This window comes from Electrophorus electricus, chromosome 23 (assembly GCF_041902795.1).
Source record: "Electrophorus electricus isolate QZ-2024a chromosome 23, ASM4190279v1, whole genome shotgun sequence".
NCBI lineage: Eukaryota > Metazoa > Chordata > Actinopteri > Gymnotiformes > Gymnotidae > Electrophorus > Electrophorus electricus.
The window spans coordinates 10,693,486-10,714,453 of NC_137519.1; the positions used below are offsets into that span (position 1 = coordinate 10,693,486).

The following is a 20,968-nucleotide window of genomic DNA, read 5'->3' on the forward strand; positions in this document are numbered from 1 at the left end:
TGAATGCTTCAACACCTTTATTGTGATCAATTGGAGAACCAAACTTCACATCTGTACACAAACTCAGCAGACCACAATGAGGTAGAATACAAAGAGGGACAGCTGATCTTGGGAGGCTCAGCATTTGATCTGGAGAAACAGTCCTGTTTCTGAACTCTGACAGAGTTAGAAAGCAATTTGCATCTGGTCTACTACAGCTCCAAGGTAGTCAAGTGAAGTTCAGCCTTTTTACATTCAACAAGCTGCTGTTGGTACCAATAGCAATACCTGCTGACATTAAGTGATTAAAAACCAACCCCTTTCCAAAGTGCAAATTAAAAAGTGCAACAATAAAACTAAGTGCAATCTATGGCCACTTGTTTCTGATTAACATGTCAAGCTGATCTGAAAACTTGATGCAACCCAGTAAAAAAGCAATGCCTTCCAGGAGCACGCACTAAAATGACCTGGGTTGGTGACAGCTACACAAAGCATAAACCCCCTTGTTCCACTTAACATAAAAAAGGTGGACAAAAGGAGAATACCTCTCCAGAAAAACTGTAGGAGGGGGGAAAAAAAAAACTGAAATTAAAAAGCCAGTAGGTAGAGTACTGTTCAACCTTTTTTCCTTGTAAGGACTTAAAAACCTGTTATGTAAAAATTAGTAAAAAGAACTGCGTAAAATGTCTGGAAGATGAAAATTGGGCTTCATTATGCAGCTGTGTTTAAAGTAAAAAACAAAAAAAAAAACTCCCAACTGCAGTGGGAAAAGCAGCTAGAAGAAAAACCAATTCAAAAAGGCACTGTCTGGCTCTCAGTGGATGAAACTTGCATGACTGCTCAAAAAACCTGCAACTTATGGAGGAAAAAAAAAAAAAAAAAAAAAAAAAAAAAAACTCAAAGGGGGGGACCCCCCCCCTCCCATTTAGGAGGAAAAAAAACCTGAATCATGGCCTTATTCTCACCCCAAAAATTCCAGGGGACTCAGCTGTGTGGGTCCCTGTAACCCCTTCATTTCACTGTGCAAAGTGCCAAAGTGAACAAGCCAAAAGATAAGGGGGAAGGGTGGGGGAGTGCCCAAGTGAACTTTCTACAGTGTTTCTGCAAAGCAGTGCTTGCTGGTGTGCACCCTCTACAGGGCTGGAGCTTCACCCTGGGATACAGGCAGCAGCACAGCGCTGCCCCAACACAGCAGGCCTTTAGCTGGAGTCCCGGTTCTTCTGGTTCCGCATCAGAGGACGATGGTTGCTGAGGATGTCCATAGAGTGCTGCCAGTGCCAGCATGAGCGACAGTAGTACTTGAAGCAGGCCTGGGTGTACCAAGTGTGCATAAACTGGTGAGATCAACTTTGAACCCAAGTTGGGGAGTTGGACACTCCTACCCAATCCAGACCCAAAAAACTGGATAAAAAGCTCAAGCACAAACCCAACCTCAGCACTAGTGTTGGTAAATTTAATTCATGTGGTCAGGTTTGATACAGTAAGTTTGGATCTGGGCCACATGTCAAGCTTTAGTTACTGAAGTCTTAGTGTTCAATATGCCTGGCTCCTGTATAAGAGTGCAATTTCAATGCCTCACCTGGTCCCTGCAGAAGAAGGGTCCTGGCTGACGAGTGCACACCTGACACATGGAATCCTCCAGATATGGGTCAATCTGGACCTGCAGGGTGAGCATAGCATCTCATGAGGGTACACAAAAGAGCATCATTTACTGCTGTAGTTGATGTCCAGGAGCAGCCACAAAAACAAGACCTTTATATGCAGTCTCAATGAAAGTCTTCAGTGCACAAGCAGCAACAAGCACTCAATATTCCAGCTCCCAACAAATTCATAGACTAGGGGTAAATATTTGCAGGAGTCAAGACAGCATGTCAGTGTCTAGGTTTGCAAAACTGCTAAAGTTTGTGAAGTTAGGTTAGTAACTGGCTAATTGAATCAGTAAGCTCTTCCTGCAGATGACTATGGGAAGTACACCACAGCTCTGGAGCTCCCCATACACCTCAACACCTTTGACCAATACTGCTGCAAAACAGCCTAGGAACATACCTTTTTTGTGAATTTAGGGGTCTTGATTTCAACAAATGCAGCACTGACTGCCTTTAGATAACTGCGCTGGTTGTTAAAGGTCACACGGCCAGACCCTGAGCAAGGAGAAAAGCCCAACATTAGTTTACACAAACCCCGGAGGAGACGAGCCCCCAAATACGGCTAGCATTTTGGCAGGGTGCCAAACTACTAATGTGAACAAATATACAATAAGCCTCACCGATTGGATACTTGTGCTTGTCTGTGTCAATCCCTGCATACATGACTCCCCCAAACAGGTCATTCATGATGCTGGCCAAGGCTTCTGCGTTAAGCATGCCATGCAAAGCCCCTACAAACACAGTGTTACTGGGGTCCAGCCTCTGAGAAGGACAGCGCACATAGTTGCTGTCTGAGATTACCCATGGGATCACCTGGACCTGGGTGACATACAGGAGTCAATCACCACAACAGTCACTGCTAGGACAGCACAGCAAGCAAATTTAAATGTCTTAAAATAAAAGGCAACCTAGCATGAACACAAGTGCACATGCAAGCAATTGTGTGAAGTTCAATGAGAATTCCTCCTGGGATGCAAACGAGAAGTAGGCACAAGCTTACATCCTTGCAGCGCATCCGCCTGCTGGACATTTTGAAGTAGTACTCGCTGTAGCCCTCAGGGTGAAGCAAATCCTGGGTGCAGGCCTGCAACAGGGCCCGCACAGACTTCTCCGACTCAAATACCAGGTACACGTACCCTGCAAGACACGAAACTCAGCTACAGGGCAGACACAGAAACCAAAAACAGGGGGGGTCGAGAGCAAGTGTGCCTCCTGAAGTTAGGCACTTTATACAGCATATTAAGGCATGGAAAAATCCACAGTAAACAGCTTTACTCAGCAGCTAAAACCATGCAGGCTATTACAGACCCAGGTACAAGTATGATGGACCCCTATTCACCTTTAGGTAGTCTACCATGTGCACAGAATTCAAGTAAGTTTGCTGCCACCAAAATTGCACCTCATGTCAGCCAAGACACTGGCACCAGAGATGGGTGATGGACACCAGTCACCTCAAATGTGCAGAAGGAACTGAAGGACCTACCCGCTTGCATTACCTTTGGGCATATTACCTTTAGGAGGGCAACGTGGGTGCTTGCCATCCTTACCAGGCCACTCCACACTCAGTGGGCCATAACAGTTAAAGGTATTGATCAAGCCAGCTGGAAGGAACAAAGCACTCTTAAAAAGGGAACTAGGCAACAGTAGCTTTAACTGCTTTAAGCCAGACGACAAAGTGCCCCACCCTCAGTAATGTCCCATGGAACTCCTCCGAGGAAGACCTTGCAGGAGTAGACAGGGCTTTTATAGTTCCTGGAGGGGAGCTGGCCACTCCATGTGAACGTGGCCTCATTAATTGCTGTTTATTCAGAGACAAAGTCAGTAATGGCCTCATTAAGGCAACAGCAGCTGTGCAGAATAAGCACCTCTACCACAAAAAGTTCGACAAGCATAATGAGAGAAAAGACATTGGCTCAATTTTACCTACAACTCAGAAACCGACACAAAGAAAGAAAACGGCCACCGAACGCACATGCTGCCTGTCTGTGGAGTCGAGCTTCCCTCTCGATGCTGAAGGGGCCGTCTGGGGCTTCCAGCAGGTCCCAGTTGGGCCAGACGGACGCACCAGGCCAACGGCGGGACAAGCTGCTGCCTGGGCTGGTGCTGGGTGGAGGGGTCAGGGGAGAGCTGTCATGGTCCATACGGGAGCCGAGACCCAACTTCAGCGGATCCTTCTGCATGCTGGACATGAAGGGCATGGAGGGGGAGATCCTCAGAGAGGACTGCACAGGGGCACACAAACATGGCTGGTTAACAGGCTTTTAGCTTACTCAATCTGTACCATGTGCAGACTACATGCACTTAGTTTCAAGTATGAAGCCATGCATCAGCCCCCTTGACCGACCAGCAGGTCAGAGAGGTGATCGGAGCCGGAGCTGAAGCCACTAGTCTCGGAATCCACAGGGCTGCTGGAGTGGGAACCAAGCAAGGAACGCGAATTCATGCGTGCCAAGCCTGGAAACTTCTCCAGGAAGTCGGAAGCCCCTGTGCTGGACTCGTTTGAGCTGAAGACTGGAGGCTTGTTGAGGAGCTGGCCGAGAGGGCTTTCCAGAAGCCCAAGCACTGAACAGACATGGAGAAACAGTGAGCAATTTGTTTATAAATCAACCAATTCACCGCCAACAAAACCCAGATCGATATGAATACAAGTCATGCCATTAGAGTTTATAGGGCCTGACGATCTTATACACCCAAAGAATTAAGTAAAGAAACTTTCCAGAACATACAACAGTTTAGTGAACAGCAAAGGCTCATTTACCATGCTACCACCAATAGGAATAGGGAGAACATGAGGCAGGCAGGGAATCTTTGACACCAAGCCCCAACTCATTTTTGAACTGCTGTTCAGATACAGCTTCACTTGTCACTATTGCAACTTGATCAGCAGCTCAAATTAAAGCATTAAGAAATTGACCAGAGGTCAAGCAAAAACTGCTTTGCCCCCCCTTTACATTAGCATTTAATAGGACCGAAGCATGGGAAACTCAGGAAGATTCTTCACTTAGAAAAAGGGTGCAAGGTAGTGTTACTAATAATAGAAGGTTAAAACACAAGGAGATGGTCAAAGCTTCAGAAAGGCAAGTTGCAAAACGTTACTCACTGGAGGCATTGTTGTTTGGGACTGCCGGCTCAGAGTCCTGGCTGCTCCATGGCCTCTCCCAGCCGGACAGGCTGAGGGACTGCAAGCCCAGGCCGAGCTCACTGACGTCAGGCAAAACTCGCGACGAGTCCTGGCCACCGCTGGGAAAAAGCATCTTGCTCCGGACCGCAGACAGGTCCGACTCCGGACGGTCTGTAAACACGGGCCAGAAATAAAAAGAAAGCTATTTCATACACCCTTGCATTCGCATCAGCTGGTGGTATAAACAAAATCAGCACAGAGCCAACACATCTTCACTGATCAGCATCTCCCCTCTAAGCCTGCTGAAAGAATGAATCTGCAAGCTGGCAAGGAAAAGCACATGAGGCTGCAGCAGATGCCATGCGACTCCCCCTGCAGACGTGACCCACCCTGCATGTGACCCAGGCGCTGATGCCCTCACACCCCCGTGTGAATGACATCAGCCCTCCAGCTCCTGCTCTGCTGCCACACCACTGAATTCCTGTCAAATTCTCCCACAAGCAAACAAGCAGGAGTCCAAGCCATCCGCACCCACCCCTACCCCCTCCCCCAGGGCTGCTGTGCTTGCGGTTGGCAGCAGAGGGAGCAAACCAGAAGCACTAGGATGGAGGAGAGAGGCAAAAGAAAAAAAAATCCTGACAAATCAGAGCAACAGCAAGAAAAGGCCGTCTTAGAGGTTGAACGGACATGCAACACTGTCTGGACTGGCCCATGGCCAGCTGCTCTCCAGGCCAAATTCAGCATCTTTTGGCCACTCACTGGCTCTCAAGCTGCATGCATGAAGCATAACTGCAGAAGGGCAAAGGCTACACAGACAGCATCACAGCCCAGAGGACAGGAGACCAACATGACCATTCAAAACTCACTTCAGCCACAGGCTAACCTGCACTTAATCCAACCATTTGAGGCACAAAAACATGGTCAACTCATAACACACTGGTATAGATGAAGAAACAAGTCACCAGTTTATCACCACTTTTAAAAAGTGCACCATCAAGCCACTCCGTTATGTGATCCTGTAGTATGATCCAAAGTAAGACGTTACCCATCAAGGAATCCCGCTTGGTCCTGCCACTGGGAGTGGTGCACACCCCAGTGAGGTCCAGGGAGTTCCCCAGCATGGTGTTCATTCTGCGGAAGATGTCTGCATTACTGCACGTTGACAGGGCAGGGGTCTCTGAATCCCAACGATTAAGAGCTCTAGGATTGTCTCTCTGCAAGATTAAGACAGGAACATATGGGAACGGTCGAAATAACAGATCATGAATGACGAGGCCTTGCCTCAACACATTATGGCCAGTGGGCTAATGTTTAGCTCCGCTATACCTACGTTCAGCAACTCGCTATACTAGGACGCTTTCAAACGGTCAAAAGGAAAGGTAAAGTTAAGTGGTGGGGCACATGACAAGATACAAAAGTTAGTGAAATCCAGAACTAAACCTTTAACTTTGAACATAAGACTAACACCTCATAAAAACAATACATGTCCTTCTTGCAATACAACGCGAGGCCTCAGACAAAATAAAAATAAACTCGCTTAACTAAAATACTTACCAGAGAAAACGCCATGATAGAATTTTTCAAACAGAATTATCTAAAACACCAACAAAGTTTCACTCCGCATAGATCTACTTAAGTCCTCTACCAGGCTGATTTCTCATTGAGAACATCTGTTCTTGCCTCCTGCGAACGTTGCCGCACCGTGATCGCAGTGGCACATCAGACTGGCCAATCACATGCCTCGGACAAATGAGCCCTGAATGAGAAGCACGTGGAGGTGTGTTAATTTGTAGTCTGATGATGGGGTGTGAGTCTATGCCTTTTCTGCAAGGCGAAAGTTTCAGTGTAATAGCTTTTCGGTGCATGATCCTGGGAGGATACGTATATTTAATGGAAATGCATAGATAATGGGGACCCTGAACGGAAGTTCTCGTTTTTTCGGTTGCAGTTGTAGAATGTCATCGCTGGATAGCAAGTACTGATTAATGTAAGCAAAGAGAAGCGTGAGCATTTGTGCACAACATGGAAAAATGTGATTAAAGATTGAACTCATTTGCAGTAGAGCTACATACTGATTATCAGGTGGCACCATATAATAGTAATAGATATAACGGTGCATCAGAAATATAAGAAAAAAAATATTGTTCAACCCGCTAGACGTGGCATATAACGTTAGTAATGGACGTCTTGTTGTTTCATCATATTTATTCTAGGCCTATCCCTATCCCGACGTTACGTTACATGAGTGAATGATCAAATTTCAAAACTTTCGGACAATGAAACCCTAGTTTGAAATGAGTATAAATCCATCAGACATGCATGCACCGTAGATTTCCCAGCATTCTTTATATTAAGAATGTCTTGTCAAACATGCAGTGTCAAATACACAAAGCTCTGGCATCTCAATACTCTGGCGCAGTCTGCAGTTTTATCATTGACACGAGTGTGTGATTGTGTAGCGTTTGGGTCTGCATATAAGGTGCCATATAAAATGAGCGTTAAAAAAAATTGCACAAGTAAAAATATTTTATGCTGCTAAGTGTATTTTTACAATTCGGTGTCAGATTCAAGCGTTATCATGATGAAGATGAACGGACAAAAGCCCAAAAGTTCAATCACCCTTTCAGTTTGTGCTTGGCTCACGACACTTGCTTTTGATCAGTAAATATTGCCATCTTCCGGTGATGTATTGTAACTGCAACAGCATTCCAAGGAAAGACTGAAGCAGCGTCAAATGTGTATCTTGATTAGTCGTGCCTGACGAAGCTGAACCACAACCTAACAGCACTTTAGTTCTAAAAACGGTGTTGCATTTTGTTTTCAGGATGACGAACGATTATATTTGTAGTCTAGCGACTGGTAGTTTCTGCTGGCTTTGAAAACGAACAGAATATTATAGAGGGGGCCAATTTTCTTGAAAAGGCGTTGTAGATGGCATCACCCAAATCCACTGCATATTTCCGCTGAAGGCATTACCAACATGCAGTCATTCTAGCGGACGCTTAGTCAAAAAATAAATAAATAAGATGAGCAAAGTGGTCTGCATTTACATTTTAATACTGTATCGTACAATAGCAAGTTTACAGAAACGTTTTACAAATAAATTTCTAATGCCAATATTAGCCATTACTATAATCCACATTAAAACACCATCCATGCGTCAATACTTTTAGCACACCATACTGACATGTCCAACAAAAGGAAGGAGTTCCACTCACACGGGACAGAATCAAAACCCAGTAAATATCAAACAAAAATGTTAACTTAGATTACTTATTTAATTGCACAAACACTTTAATCTGCACCACATCTACTGCACACTCAGATCGTCTTTGTATTTTGCTAAATCCAAGCAATCACAGGTACACACAAACTCAAGGTGGCATCTTAAAATCAGAGCTCATGGTGCTGGGGAAAGATGACTTTGTACAAGGTGTATGGCACTCACCTAACCAGTCATAAGGACATGTAATGACAACTACTTCACATCCATCACAAAACAAGCCCAGGTATCCAAACATGAAATGAAGAGGTTTACTCCTCCATAACTGGAAGTAATCACTACAGACAAGAGCACACAACATCTACTCCTTGGGGGTGGGGGAGGGTGCACTTGTCTCAACTGACTGGCTCAGACCCTGTAAACTCCAACACAGAGTGGGGAGAGCAGCCTTACATTTTAAATCCTAATTCCAAAAATATTCCATAAAGGAATGCCAATTACACAAGTGCTACTACAGCAGTGCCATCCGAGTTTCATGTTTAGCATATAGCTGGCACGATGTCTTCAGTGTCACCCTTGGCCCGACTCCCAATGATCAGATACGTCCATGCTGCAGAACTCCCAGGGAGCCAGACTGAATTAAAATGTGGTCTGTGATGGGTTTACTCCATTTGAAGTGAACATTGTTATCTCTAGGGAAGGCAGAAAAGTGAAAGTTTCTCTCCAAGAAATGCATAATTTAACCCCCCCCCCCCATCAGGAGAAAGCTGCATTAAATAACCAAGAGCCCTGAACACTTTTTTTGTTTAACATTCTAATACTTCACAAAGATCAGTTGGTTTATGCTGATGCAATTGTACTCCTAAGGGGTTAATGCATACAGGGGTGAACAATTAACATATTTAACAGAACTGCCTCGATTTCCATCCAGGTTGGGATGACTCAGAAGTAGATGGATACCAACGCATCTGTAAAGAAAAATAAAACCATTATAGATTGTGTACACAAGTTGTCAGGGGTGCACTCAATTTTATTCTTTCTTTTTTTATAGGCATCACTACAAGTACATGCTCACAGATTATAAATTTATATTTAGACATACAAACATGCTGCATCTTAGCAGGTTTATAGACTTTCCAAAATCACTGTTGCTTAAATTGGATTAGTGTACATGAGTATTTCTGAGCAGCAGTAAATTGTGTAATCAGTTACCAAGATGTCAGATTAAGCTGTGATTCAATACACTTGGAGTCATTAAGTTTAGCATAGTACATTCCCATCATTCAGGTTGAGATGACAAGTCATGGGAATTTTGTGCAAGGTCAAGTCGGTCTGACCAGAAGCCATTTTGCAAACAGCTATGAAAGCATCAAGTTGCACTCAAGCTGGGCCCCAGACACAGGATGTAGGTAAGAGTGGAGGCTTCAATGGAATGTTTAACTCTCCACCACAGTGCTCTTAAAGCCAACAGCAGCAAACAAAACTGAATATACTGCATTGACGCATTGTAGTCTGAACTCTTGGAACAAGTGAATTAATCAGTGTTCACTGGTGGGTGTTACCTGGGCATGGAGAGCAGCCGCAGCCGGGTAAGTGAAAGCAGCGTGGGGCAAACCAGGGCTCAGCTCGGCCGTGTAGAGTGGGTACGGAGACCAGGCCTCTGGGGATGCTGGGATCAGTGCTGCCCCTGTCAAGTCATCTGAGAACGTGCACACAGCCAGACAGAACTGGAGCTTGGTGTCTGATTACAACTTGGGTTAAATTAAAGCTCAATGTTAAAATGACTCAAGAAAGAACCCAAGTGTCAAGTATATCTAGATAGGGGATACTATAACCCAGATTTGTTTGGAACGCAAGACAAGCTGCATATGGTGTAAAGTGAAAAATACAGAATCGGAATGTGTGCAGCTTAAAGTTACTGAACTGAAAGAAGCCAGTTTCTAACACTACATGCATGTGGTGAAGGTGAATTAGTCCGTTCCTCAGCTACGGGTGACACTTCAACACATGCCTGGACAGTGCGCGCTAGTGTGTATGCGGTCTGAATGCTAACGTGTGGCAGTACACTTACATGGGTCCCGTGCTATGAAGTGTGCTCCTAGAGCTGGGTGGATATTTGTGGGGTTCGGGGTGCCCATCAGCTTACTCTTTGCCATCTTCGTGTTGGCTTTAGCAAACTCTAAGCGGAGTGTCTGCGGGTTTTCAGGGTCAAATCGAACCCCCTGGAGACACAAGGTGGTTCGGGGTGGGGGTTACGGTAATAGTGATGGGCTTTACCCGAAACCCTGGCAGAAATAGCAAGTGTGCAAAGCTGGTGCCCACATGCAGCTGAATGCTTGTGACTTTCAGAAAATCTAGTACTGCTCTCAAGACAGTGCTACACCAGTTACTATGCACCAAAGTTTGTAGGAAAGACTGTTAGTTCACAGCAAAAAGGGTGCCTAGTACTTCAACTAGACCAAAACTCCTCATTTGCCCAGATCCACAGCCAGTGAGTGCCAAGCAGAAAGAACTGAATAAAATGTAGGCCAGCAAGATTACCAGCCATGAGATTCAACTGCTTCATGAACCAGAGAGACAGAACTAATGTATTCAGAGAGTAAAGGCTACTTCAACTGGTAATCCTTTGACAGCAATAGATTGTAGTTAGAAAACCACTACATTCGATCACCTGTGACACCACCACTATTAAACATGTGGGGGGGGGGGACCCCACAGTGCATGCAACCACTGTTGTGCATCATCTGAGGGATGATAAATCATTCAAGCCATTGCTTACAGATGAATGGGTGCTTACATTTAATGCATTTTTTGCTGCTTCAGCACCAGAGCGACTGTCAAATGTCACAAATCCAACGGGCTGGGAAAAGAGGAGAAAAAGGTATAGTTTGGCTTTATTGCTTACACCAGCAGTGCCATTAAACTAAATTCATAATTTGATGTACAGTCAAAGGATTTCTGGTAAGCTTAGTTCAGGTAACATTCAATGTGTCCTAAACATACTCCAAGTTAGTCAGATACAGGACAAATGTATTCAGAGAAGTGAAACTCCAGACTGTATGCAATACATCACCAATTGGCTGTAATAGCTGCCACTGTCTCACCTGCTTTGATGTTAACTTAATCAGTGAACCTTCATAACCCTGAAGAAAAAAAAAGAAAAAAAAAAAGTTGTCCAATTAGGGTCTTTAAAGTCACATGCCTGCAGAGGAGCATCAAGAAGAGGGGAGGAGAGAAAAAAAAAAAAAAAAAAAAAAAAAAAAGCCAACCTTCCTAGCATTCCCCATAGGAAGTCAACCCAATCAGATAGTTAGCCTCTGGGAAAGCCAACCAGAGGACTCTGAAAAGATCATGAATTTATTTATTTATTTATTTATTTTATTTTTTTATTTTTTTATTTTTTTTTTAAAGCATGTTAAATCCTAAGTCCAGATCATCAAGATCCATGGTTTATGTTAGACTCTCTGCTGCTATGAATGAACTTTATGACCCATTAGAAGCTTGGACATGATGAGTGAGGCAGCAAAATGACTCATGCAATCCGATAACACATTCTTAGTATATTTATAAACATACTTCAAGTGTCAAGCCACCTGTGAAGAAACACCAAGATTAGAAAACATGAAACTTCAAATACACTCACCTTATATGGTCTAAACAACAGATAGAGTTCACGAGGTTTGATATCTGTTGGCAGGCCACTGACAAACAGTGTTCGGACCTGGGGGGTGAACATACAGCATGACTATGAACACTGTGCTCAGTCTCAATTCAGTATTAATAAAATGACAGCTCTCTGGCAGATTCAGTTCCAAACTACACATGGCTCAAAAGAAACAAAGGGCCCAGAGCGCACAAGCTTAGTTTATGCTTTGATCACTTCTTGGTTTGTAACTGAAACATTACAAAATTAAGATGTGCCAACACAGTCTACATGGAAGAAGAATCAAACCAACAGAAAACACCTTAAAACTAGGTCACACTAATGTGCAGCACTGGCTGGCAGTGTTATTTCAAATTCTAGTAGCCTTTACAGAAAAAACACCTTGCATTAAATGCAAAAACCTCAAACACCTAAAGTCTAGCAGACATGCCGGCCATTATGGCTTCTGTGACCAACTACACTTTCGTCTACTTCCTGGACATGGCAACACGAACACATACAGTTGCAAATAAAACCCTACACAGAGCATCATGCTAGAAGTGGCCAGCAACCAAACAGTGTTGAATGCAGCCAGGTTCTCTCCAGTCGCTAAGGAAATAAACAAAAGTGCAAACATCCACTTGTTGGAACTCAGTGGGACGCTCAGTACTACAATGGTCTGCTGATGGAACGGCAATGAACAACATCGCCCAGCACAACAGCGTTTCCTTCCTCTGCACAGCAGCTTTGTGGCCCATGGAGTGCACCCAAGCTCAGCCTGCTGTCTCACCACACCCCTCTCTACAACCTCATCTGACGAACGCTGGTTCAAGATGCGTGTGGCTCAGCACATATTATGGCATGTTGAAAGGTAAGGTGAAATGGCACTTTTCAGAGTCTCATTTGAGTCATATACCAGTGCTTTAAAAAGGCATTTCCACTCTTGGAAAAGGGGGGGGGTTCTATAGGCTACTGGTATAATAAAGTTACTGTAAAGCAGATTGACATGCACCACAGATGTTTTACTACAACTTTAACAACCACAAAAAACCTAGAGGAAAATTAAAACATCAGTTAGTGTGTCTTGGAAAAAAAAAAAAAGGTGGGGGGCATTTAACAAACCAGAACATTCATCAACCTCCGAGTGCGATTCTAACACTTACACAAATGTGAAAGTTTGAAATGGAACAGTGAACTGAACTAGTCATTTTCAGATGTTCTGTACTGGAATCATAAACCAATCAGAAAATCATTTTTAGCATAATGATCTACAAGATCTGAACGCCTCCTAGCATAGACCATGTTCATATTTGACAAATAACTCGAGCCAGTTTGAGCCTTTTCATTTCTTACTGTGTTCTCACGCTAAACAAGAAAAAAAAGAAAACAAAACAAAAAAAACACAGCGAAGTAGTTTAGCTTTTATAATAATAAGTTAATAAACAATTGAGTCCGCAATACGCAAAGACGAACTTCTTAGGGATAGCTTACACACGGTGGCTCCTGCACTCTGTTAAAGCGCAAAAGTTTTACAGTAATCAGCACCAGATAGTTATGGAGCATGTTATTCACTAAAAGGCGTTAGAAGCAGAGTTCTTACCTCTTCTTCGCTTGAGACGTTGTTGTTTGGCTCAGAGTCAGATTTGATACTCATCTTAAAGGTAAACTTGAGACACCCAGAAGACCAGACAAACTATTATTTTCCGCGTTGAAGTGGGTCCAGAAGTGCGGCTGGGGCTTGGTTTCGGTTCGTGACAGACTTCTGAGAATTTGTGCCAGGGTGAGCTTGTGCCAAACCGAAACGGACCCTGAAGAGTAGCAGGTGAAGGAAACGAACTGAGGTGAGTCAGTGAGGGGTAGTGCACTGGGGGAGAGAAACGGGGAAAGAAGTGGCGTTTCTTCTGTTCACATCTACTTCGTTTTAGATATTCAATTTAACAAAGAAGAGAAACACAGGGAAACTGTACTATATTGCCCTACTCGCTAATTAGGGCATCAAGTAAGACGTGGAAGGTTTCAAAGTAGTAATCACGACCTAGAAAGGTTTCAGCTGGTGGAAAACCCAACCCCTTCATTTAGCGCATCGACGTCTTCAGAGGAAACCATGAACCGATTGGAGACGACTTGGCAAATCCACGCTCTCATTTTGATTGAATACGTGTCAATATACAATGTCCGCTATTTTCTGAGTATTTAGGATTACAAGGACCCTGAAAAAAGGCTAATTATTAATCAAAAAACTGTGTAAGGTGTAATGAATTACTATTTAGTCCTTATTAGAGCTTGTATTACTAATCATACCTTACTCATACCATTTACTCCAAAGTTTTCTCTTGAGTGCCCTTGCAACATAGCATGATTGCCAACAATAAGCATAAAAAAACCCGACAATTCATTTTCACTGGCGTTTGTGTAGCATTTGTTTATTGAGGGTACTTGTAACATGAAAAGGACATTTTTCCTGACATTGTTGGGAAACACAATGAGAATGATGTGTGTTTTCTGGAGGGCTTGAGACATTGTGAGCACATCTATAGAAAATTACCTAATGTATTGGGGTTGTTGCTGTTGTTGGTTGGTTTGTGTTTTCTTCATTGATTGTTGTTTTGGGATATTTTTGAAATTTTGGGATACTTCTGCTAATTTCATAAAGGGTGACACAACTACAGTTATTTTAAACATGTTCAATTCAGTGAAGCATTTTCTTTGAAACCTCTTTTGGGTTGAACCAGTATATTTTATAGCATAAGAGCAAGAAAGTTTTAAATACATTAAACAACCTTTTCAAGCTTTAATTTTTTGCATACTTGTGTAGAGTTTATGCTTCTTTGCTGATATTTTTAAAATAAAGCACAGTGACCAAAGCCAAAAAAAAATCATCCCACTAGAGAAAACATCATCAGTGCAAGACTATTGATAAGTGACATGCGCATTGATTGGGTGAGTGGAGCAGCTGTGGCATAGAGACTGGGTTAACTGTAGCATAGCAAAGTGACACTCCACCAGGCATTACAGTCCACTTCCCAGGCCAGAACAGATCAAAACACAGTCTTTGTTCAGGACCTTTCTGTTCTCATGTTCTTGGTGCAATTTTGCCTCCAGATTTTGTTAGTGATTAGCTTGTATAAGAGTATGGCAAAGCAGCCAATGAGGAGCCTTTTGAGTGGTTAAAGTACCCTTTGAGGTTCACAAAAACTGCACTATAATTTCACCTGTAACCACCAAGGGTACAACAAAGGAAAGTTCCCTGTACATTACTTTCAATTCCTGTTGTCTCCTTGATATTGGCACCGAATCCCTGCCACACAAACGTCAGAGCCCAGCGATGCTGCTTTCGTATTTCACTGGAGAGGAGAAGGCCCATTGTCTTCAAAGCCATGACACTCTGCACTCCTCTGCCCTCTGCCTCACTGCACCCATCCTTCTGGATCAGCGTCACCAGGCTCTGGAGCATTTAGCTTGGACTCCGTGTGTCCTCTGTGCCTGTGGGCGCGTCCACCAACCCGCTGGGGTATCCCCACTTGCAGCCACTTCACAGGCAAGCAGACCTCAACAGCCTCTGCTTTATGTGTTTCATATATCATTTCAATTATATTTTCTCTGCCTTTATAAGGAATTTAGTTCCATTCCTCATTCTATGTTGGCAACAAATCAGATCCACACTGCTTTTGACTAAACATTCGACTATGTGCTGATAGTCAAGTAAATAATTAGTAGTTAGCATTTTGTGCCAGACTCTTGAGGAGGGGCTGTTTAGATAAAGTGCTATTGGTTTGTTAAGGACATTTCACACAGTCACTCTTCCACTGATCTCTGCACTGTAACATCAGTGTGATGCCCAACTGAGATGTATGTTTCTTTTAGCCTCGCCTTCAGCCAGTCTGTCACTCATACCTAAGGACACAAAAACACCCCTAAAAAGTCACTAGAGTTCATTCCTTCACTCTCAGCAGTGACCCCCACCCCCTTCCCCAATAAAAACAAATCCTTTGCCAGAATTAGACTGTGTTTATTTTTGATATGGGATCCAATAAAACAAGAGCAAACTGAAACATGATCATCAGCAGGGCAAGAAACAATATCTATCGTTTCCTCTTTGTTTCTTGGGAACAAGTCTCTGAAGCCTGGAGATGCTGAAATGAGAGAACAGTGTGTCCTAAGTTTTTCTAAGTGTCTTCCAGACAAAGCATAGAGTTGAAAAGAAAATATAATTTTTACTGTTTTGGAGAAAAGCCCTGTGCTTCAGTCATCTCAGTGATGACAAAGCTAGACAGATGTAGTTTCATTTATTATGAGCTTACTACTTTACTGTAAGTGTTCTCCCCCACAGAAAGCATGCACTGAAACATTGTTCCCAAGCATGGTTAAATGAATTTAAGAAAATATGCAAAAATTGAGAAAATGCCCTTAGACTTCAGAGGGTTAAAGCCTAAGCATGTAGTGCTTGAGGTTTAAGCTTTAATTTGTTTTCACATCCTCCCTTATATTTTCTGAACTTCAGCCCTGGTTTCCTGTTTAGATATGAAGAATGGAAATAAAGGTTATACCATTAAAGAAAAGGGCAACATATTCCCAGAGCAACTAACCCCACTATGATAAATAGAGCTGCTATAGAGAAGTGGATGTAACTTTGCTAAAAATGATTCATTACATCACCTATGTTCACTTACAGTGAACAATGCTTACTTCTAAAAATATTCACACATGAACACTGGAGTAATTGTAAATTAGTTGTAGCTCAAGGTAACCGTTTCTCTGAAACATACAGTTTTGGAATGACTTCCCATGGTCATGACTCCCTGCCAAAGAGGTCACAAGAAGTGATAACAAACACCACTGGTTTCTCATTGCTAGTTTCTCTGTTAGTTTGCTAGTCTCTTTGGAGTTGGCACACAACTAATCACAATTTTCCATTTGTATCTGAGCGAGAGCATCTGAGCATAAAGCATAGTAGACAGATTATTTATTAACACGATCTGGTAGGACATCTCTAGGCCTGGAGTATGTTTCTGGGAGGATTTAGTATGTAAAATTTGGAGGCCTGACCATTCCACCAACACAAAAAAGACACTGGTATGTAGAACTGCTTATGCAAGCTCCATGGCTCCCTAATGCACCACATTTACAAATCAGGTCCACAGAAACAGACCAAAAGCAGTCAGAAAGAACTAATATAATTAAATATTAAAAAGAAATTTGGACATTGCTGCGGTGAAGCGTGAGGCTACAGGAGACGGTGTGAAGGATCTGCATTATGCAGCTTAACTGGAGCAGGACACGTGCAGATGATGAGAGCAGCTAGGTGATGCGGAACTCTCGAGGAACTACATCCACATTTAATGTCCTAAGCGTCAAGTTTTAAATAAGATGTGCATTGCCTTGGCACACTTTTACTTTGCTAGCACATTCCATCAAGGCTTTTTGTGCAAGTGTTACAGACTCAGCCTCCAAAAAGCAGGTCCTTAGTTTTTTGTTTGTTTGTTTGTTTGTTTGTTTGTTTGTTTGGGGGGGTTGTTTTGTTTTGTCCAGACAGATACTGTGTTTAGTAGCTGAGGAGGAGACTGATGAAGAATTGCTGAACCTTCTAGGCTGTGGAGGGGTGATAGGCCAGGGCACTGACCTGCTGTCCATCACCTCCACATTGCCTTGGCTTTAGCCACTATAAGAAGGATGAATATTTCATTAAGACCTTCCCCCTTGAGTGGGGCTGTCCGACCCTGTCTCTGCACACCATGCCCCCGGGTTCTTAAGAGAATGCTATAGCTTGCATAATTCAGATAGCACATGCTGTGTCTCTCTCTCCTTTCCTTTTAATAAAAGGAGGCAGGCAGATGGGATGGGAGCTGTTACTTCAATGAAAGTCCTCGATGGAGGTAATGGCATGTCACTGAGCACAAGCGTTATATCTACACATGTACACAGATGTGCTGGTCACCTGTCTACAAGTGCAACTCTATACCAAAGCATCTATTCAGTAGGAGAGGGCTCTGCAATAATTGTCCCCCACTGTAGTTATGCTAGATGTTATTTATCATAATGTTGCGTCAGACACATCTACTCTACATCTAGTATACAAGTATGTCTAGTGTACCACTCTGAGCTGTAGGTTCTAATGCAGTTTTGACTGGAGCATGCCTATCTTAGTCTATGAACTCCATTTTAGAGGAGCTTCCCCAACACTAAATCTGACTAATATCTAAAGACTCTGAATATGGCCTACCAGTTGTAAAACTGCTTATTACATACAGTGCATTCTCCCTTAATCCTGAATTCAAAGAGAAAAAAGAAATACTTCTTCTTTAAAATCGCTGTATAAAATTGGCCCTCACTTGTCTTCTTGTGTTTACATAATAGCAGCCGCTGTTATGCGCCGAGCGGTGGCTGCACTGTGAGTGATGCAGAGATTAACTTGAGGAACAGAAGGCCCATGCGGGCTGAGGGACAGCAGCTGTTTTGGTGGACAAAGCGGAGATGCCCAGAGCTGACCACAGAGTCACAGGTGCTGTGATATCCAGCTATGAAATAAATATTATTTTATGTGTCCCTTTATAACTCTGTGATATTTCTGAAGACACTATAACAGTCAAGGTCACAGCCATGGTAGAACAGAGAATAATCACATGTAATGTGCACACACACATGCACACACACATACAGACAACAACAATGTAACATTTAAACCAATCCACTCTTGAGTAGTCAAACTCCGTCACACTCTCTCTTCTCTTATCGTCACACAATGAACCTGCTGAACTGAGCATTTTTTGGCATGGCTATTTAAACAACATCCACAGGGTCATATTTCAGGAGGAGGATGAACCTCTGACTTTCCGCTTTCTGCAGAAGTTGGTGGACCATTCCAGCGCTTGCATGTCTCTAAGTAATGCTGTACAGGGGCTGTGGGAGTCAACGGCTCCCTCCATGGAGGCCTCCAAAACAAAACAATCCTTCTGCTGAGAATGTAAAGTGAACTAATAGCCCTACACTACTGGACTCCCTTCACAGCGTAAATCAGCATACATGTTTCTCAGGCAAGACATATGTTCAAATCCATGACCAGAATGTTCACTAGTTGTAATGTTATATGTTATATTAAAGGAGACCATGCCTTCCATGCTATTTGTTGTGAAACAGTCGAATTGCCAGACAACGGTAAATGTGTCAAAGCAAAGACAATTCAGCTTTTGGCTTGGATATGCTTCAGTCAAAGTTCTGTTGCCTTCAAATGTTGAGATGTATTTTGCTTCACACAGAGAAGCATAGCTCTATAGCAGTAGCAAATGTAAATAGAAATTGAGGTGAATTCACATTGTGCCACTCTTATTTTACGGTCATGATAGTCAGTCAGTCTTGTCTTGATAATAAGGGTTTAGCCCTTTTTGATCTGTATATCTGACTAATATGGAGTAAACGAACAACTGTTTCAGAGATCACGACTGTCAGGTTTTTGTAAACATGTTTCAAAAAATTGAGAACTCTGCTTATAAGGAGTCTCAGAGCGCACAGAGGTCTTTCTTGCCCAGCAGTTCTCTCTCAAACTGTAATCCCGTTTGCAGCATCTGCCTGTGTTTGGAGGGTGTTGTGGGGCAGGGGAGGGGATGGGGTGTGTGCTGTCATCTCAGGGCTGATGCACACCACCTGCCTTGGCCTTTCTGTGACCCAGTTCCTCACCACCAGTACCCCCACCCCACCCCCACAGAGGAGGCATTCCACTACCTCCCACTGCCTTGTTTATCCCGAAGACAATTACTGGCCGGGCACTCCTCCGTCTGCCGAGCCAGAGAGAAAGAAGCCGGGGGGTCTGCTCTGCTCTACTCCGACATGCTAAGCCTCCATTAGCCCTTTTTCATTGCCTTTTTCTCTAGCAGGCTAGCAGGGCAAAGCGCTTGTGCGAGATCGCTCTTTAAAGGCTGTTTCATATTGTATATAATATTGAATAAACGTTTTGTAGGTTGTTTTGTGTGTGTAGATCAGGAAGAGGTGCTCTTGCAGAAATGATGTAGCAAATGAATTCATCTTAGTTTGTTTTCCATGTAAATAGGAGGAAAATCTGTAGGCCAGGAGAGCTTAGTCTATCAAGCACGCACCACCAGACTCAGCTGCCAAGAGCCTGCCTGCCCCCACGGCTTCTCCACCCAACTTCAAACAATGAAAAACTGCAGCCTGATAACATAATTCACTCTCTACTTGCTGAAGAATTTATCTTGGAAGGTTCATGCCTTTACTGTGATTTGAGCTGAGGTGAATCACTATGTAAAACTGTAAATGTTTGAACCAAACATAATGCTGACCTCATTAGAAGCAGGACTGTACTGGTCAGTAATAAAGTGTATGATCACTTAGAAAATGATTTGTGTATGTTTGAGCTCTGTTTTGTATATTTACATATATATCTGCCTATGCTATTGTTAGGATTGTTACAATTTATGATCATAGCCAAGCAGCTTTTATCTTGTAAAGAAGTAACTGCTGTTCACTGACACTTAAGCTATCAAAATGATCCAGAAACAACATAAAAAATTCACTACAATTTGTAGAGGCATACAGGTCATGGAATGTCAGATACTGTGGTCAATTGAACCAAAATTCAACCAAATATGCTCTCTCTGACATATTACAGTTTATATCTAGTGTCATCCAGTGAACTGCTTACCAGTATATAACTTTTTTTGGATGTCAGCCTGCATGCTTGACATCTGACGTTAATCTGACTGCTGGTTTATCCTTGCCAAATGGTTTACATAATACATTTAGCCATATCAAATGTTTTATTATTACTAGATGACTAACTTCATAATGACACCATTATTTACACTATGGTCTTGAAACATTTCACTGAAAATGGTAGACTGAACAGACTATGTGGTAAACATGTAGACTGGTTCTCTCTATAGTGCAGTAAGGAAATGTATTCTATTTTATATACACAGAGTAAATCTGACAGAGACTGAAAGACCCCTGAAATGAGAGAAATTACTAAAGGTGTGACTATTTGGACAGGCTATGATTTCTTTAGTAAGCTTAAAATTATATATCCTTCATAGCAGTCATTCAAGTCATAGTCCTCAAGGTCCAGGTGCTACTTTTCACTTAGGTCTGATGACAAAGTGGCCGACCTGTTACATTTAGCTGTCATTTAACTGCCAGTGATTACAAAATCCAGGATCAGATTTAGATTTGAGGTGCTGATTTAATTACTTCTGCTAAACCTGCCACACACGAAAGGATGAGAACAGTTGCCATCCGCTTAGTATAAGGACTATGGCACCATCTGCTGTTTGTACAACAGCATGACACCCAATGATTATTGTCCTGCTTATAAAATGTCTATTTTTCAAATATGACAAGGCCTGTGG

General features: G+C 43.0%; 2 protein-coding genes and 1 long non-coding RNA gene across 4 annotated transcripts; 1 reads left to right on the plus strand and 2 right to left on the minus strand.

Moving 5' to 3' along the window:
* cpeb1b (cytoplasmic polyadenylation element binding protein 1b) lies at nucleotides 1-6,014 on the minus strand. Its single transcript, XM_081706249.1, has 12 exons — nucleotides 5,787-6,014; nucleotides 5,510-5,516; nucleotides 4,726-4,917; nucleotides 3,970-4,187; nucleotides 3,598-3,847; nucleotides 3,310-3,423; nucleotides 3,122-3,226; nucleotides 2,626-2,762; nucleotides 2,246-2,444; nucleotides 2,026-2,120; nucleotides 1,559-1,639; nucleotides 1-1,289 (listed from the first exon to the last, which is right to left on the minus strand). Exons 1-12 carry the CDS (start codon nucleotides 5,874-5,876, stop codon nucleotides 1,179-1,181), a joined length of 1,599 nt encoding a protein of 532 aa, XP_081562375.1. The 5' UTR covers nucleotides 5,877-6,014; the 3' UTR covers nucleotides 1-1,178.
* Nucleotides 6,015-7,767: 1,753 nt separating this feature from the next.
* Nucleotides 7,768-14,890, minus strand: rbpms2b (RNA binding protein, mRNA processing factor 2b). 2 transcript variants are annotated; one of them, XM_027004791.3, is made up of 7 exons: nucleotides 13,213-14,890; nucleotides 11,613-11,690; nucleotides 11,074-11,112; nucleotides 10,767-10,829; nucleotides 10,041-10,191; nucleotides 9,532-9,668; nucleotides 7,768-8,937 (listed from the first exon to the last, which is right to left on the minus strand). In XM_027004791.3, exons 1-7 carry the CDS (start codon nucleotides 13,264-13,266, stop codon nucleotides 8,872-8,874), a joined length of 588 nt encoding a protein of 195 aa, XP_026860592.1. In that variant the 5' UTR covers nucleotides 13,267-14,890; the 3' UTR covers nucleotides 7,768-8,871. The 2 variants fall into 2 exon arrangements, with proteins under 2 accessions (XP_026860592.1, XP_026860591.1); XM_027004790.3 differs by lacking the exon at nucleotides 13,213-14,890 and adding an exon at nucleotides 12,154-12,266.
* On the plus strand, nucleotides 12,348-19,984 carry LOC113574110 (uncharacterized). The gene is made up of 4 exons (XR_003410283.3): nucleotides 12,348-12,483; nucleotides 17,433-17,485; nucleotides 17,967-18,111; nucleotides 19,654-19,984. It is a non-coding gene; the product is annotated as an uncharacterized LOC113574110 (long non-coding RNA).
* Nucleotides 19,985-20,968: the final 984 nt, after the last annotated feature.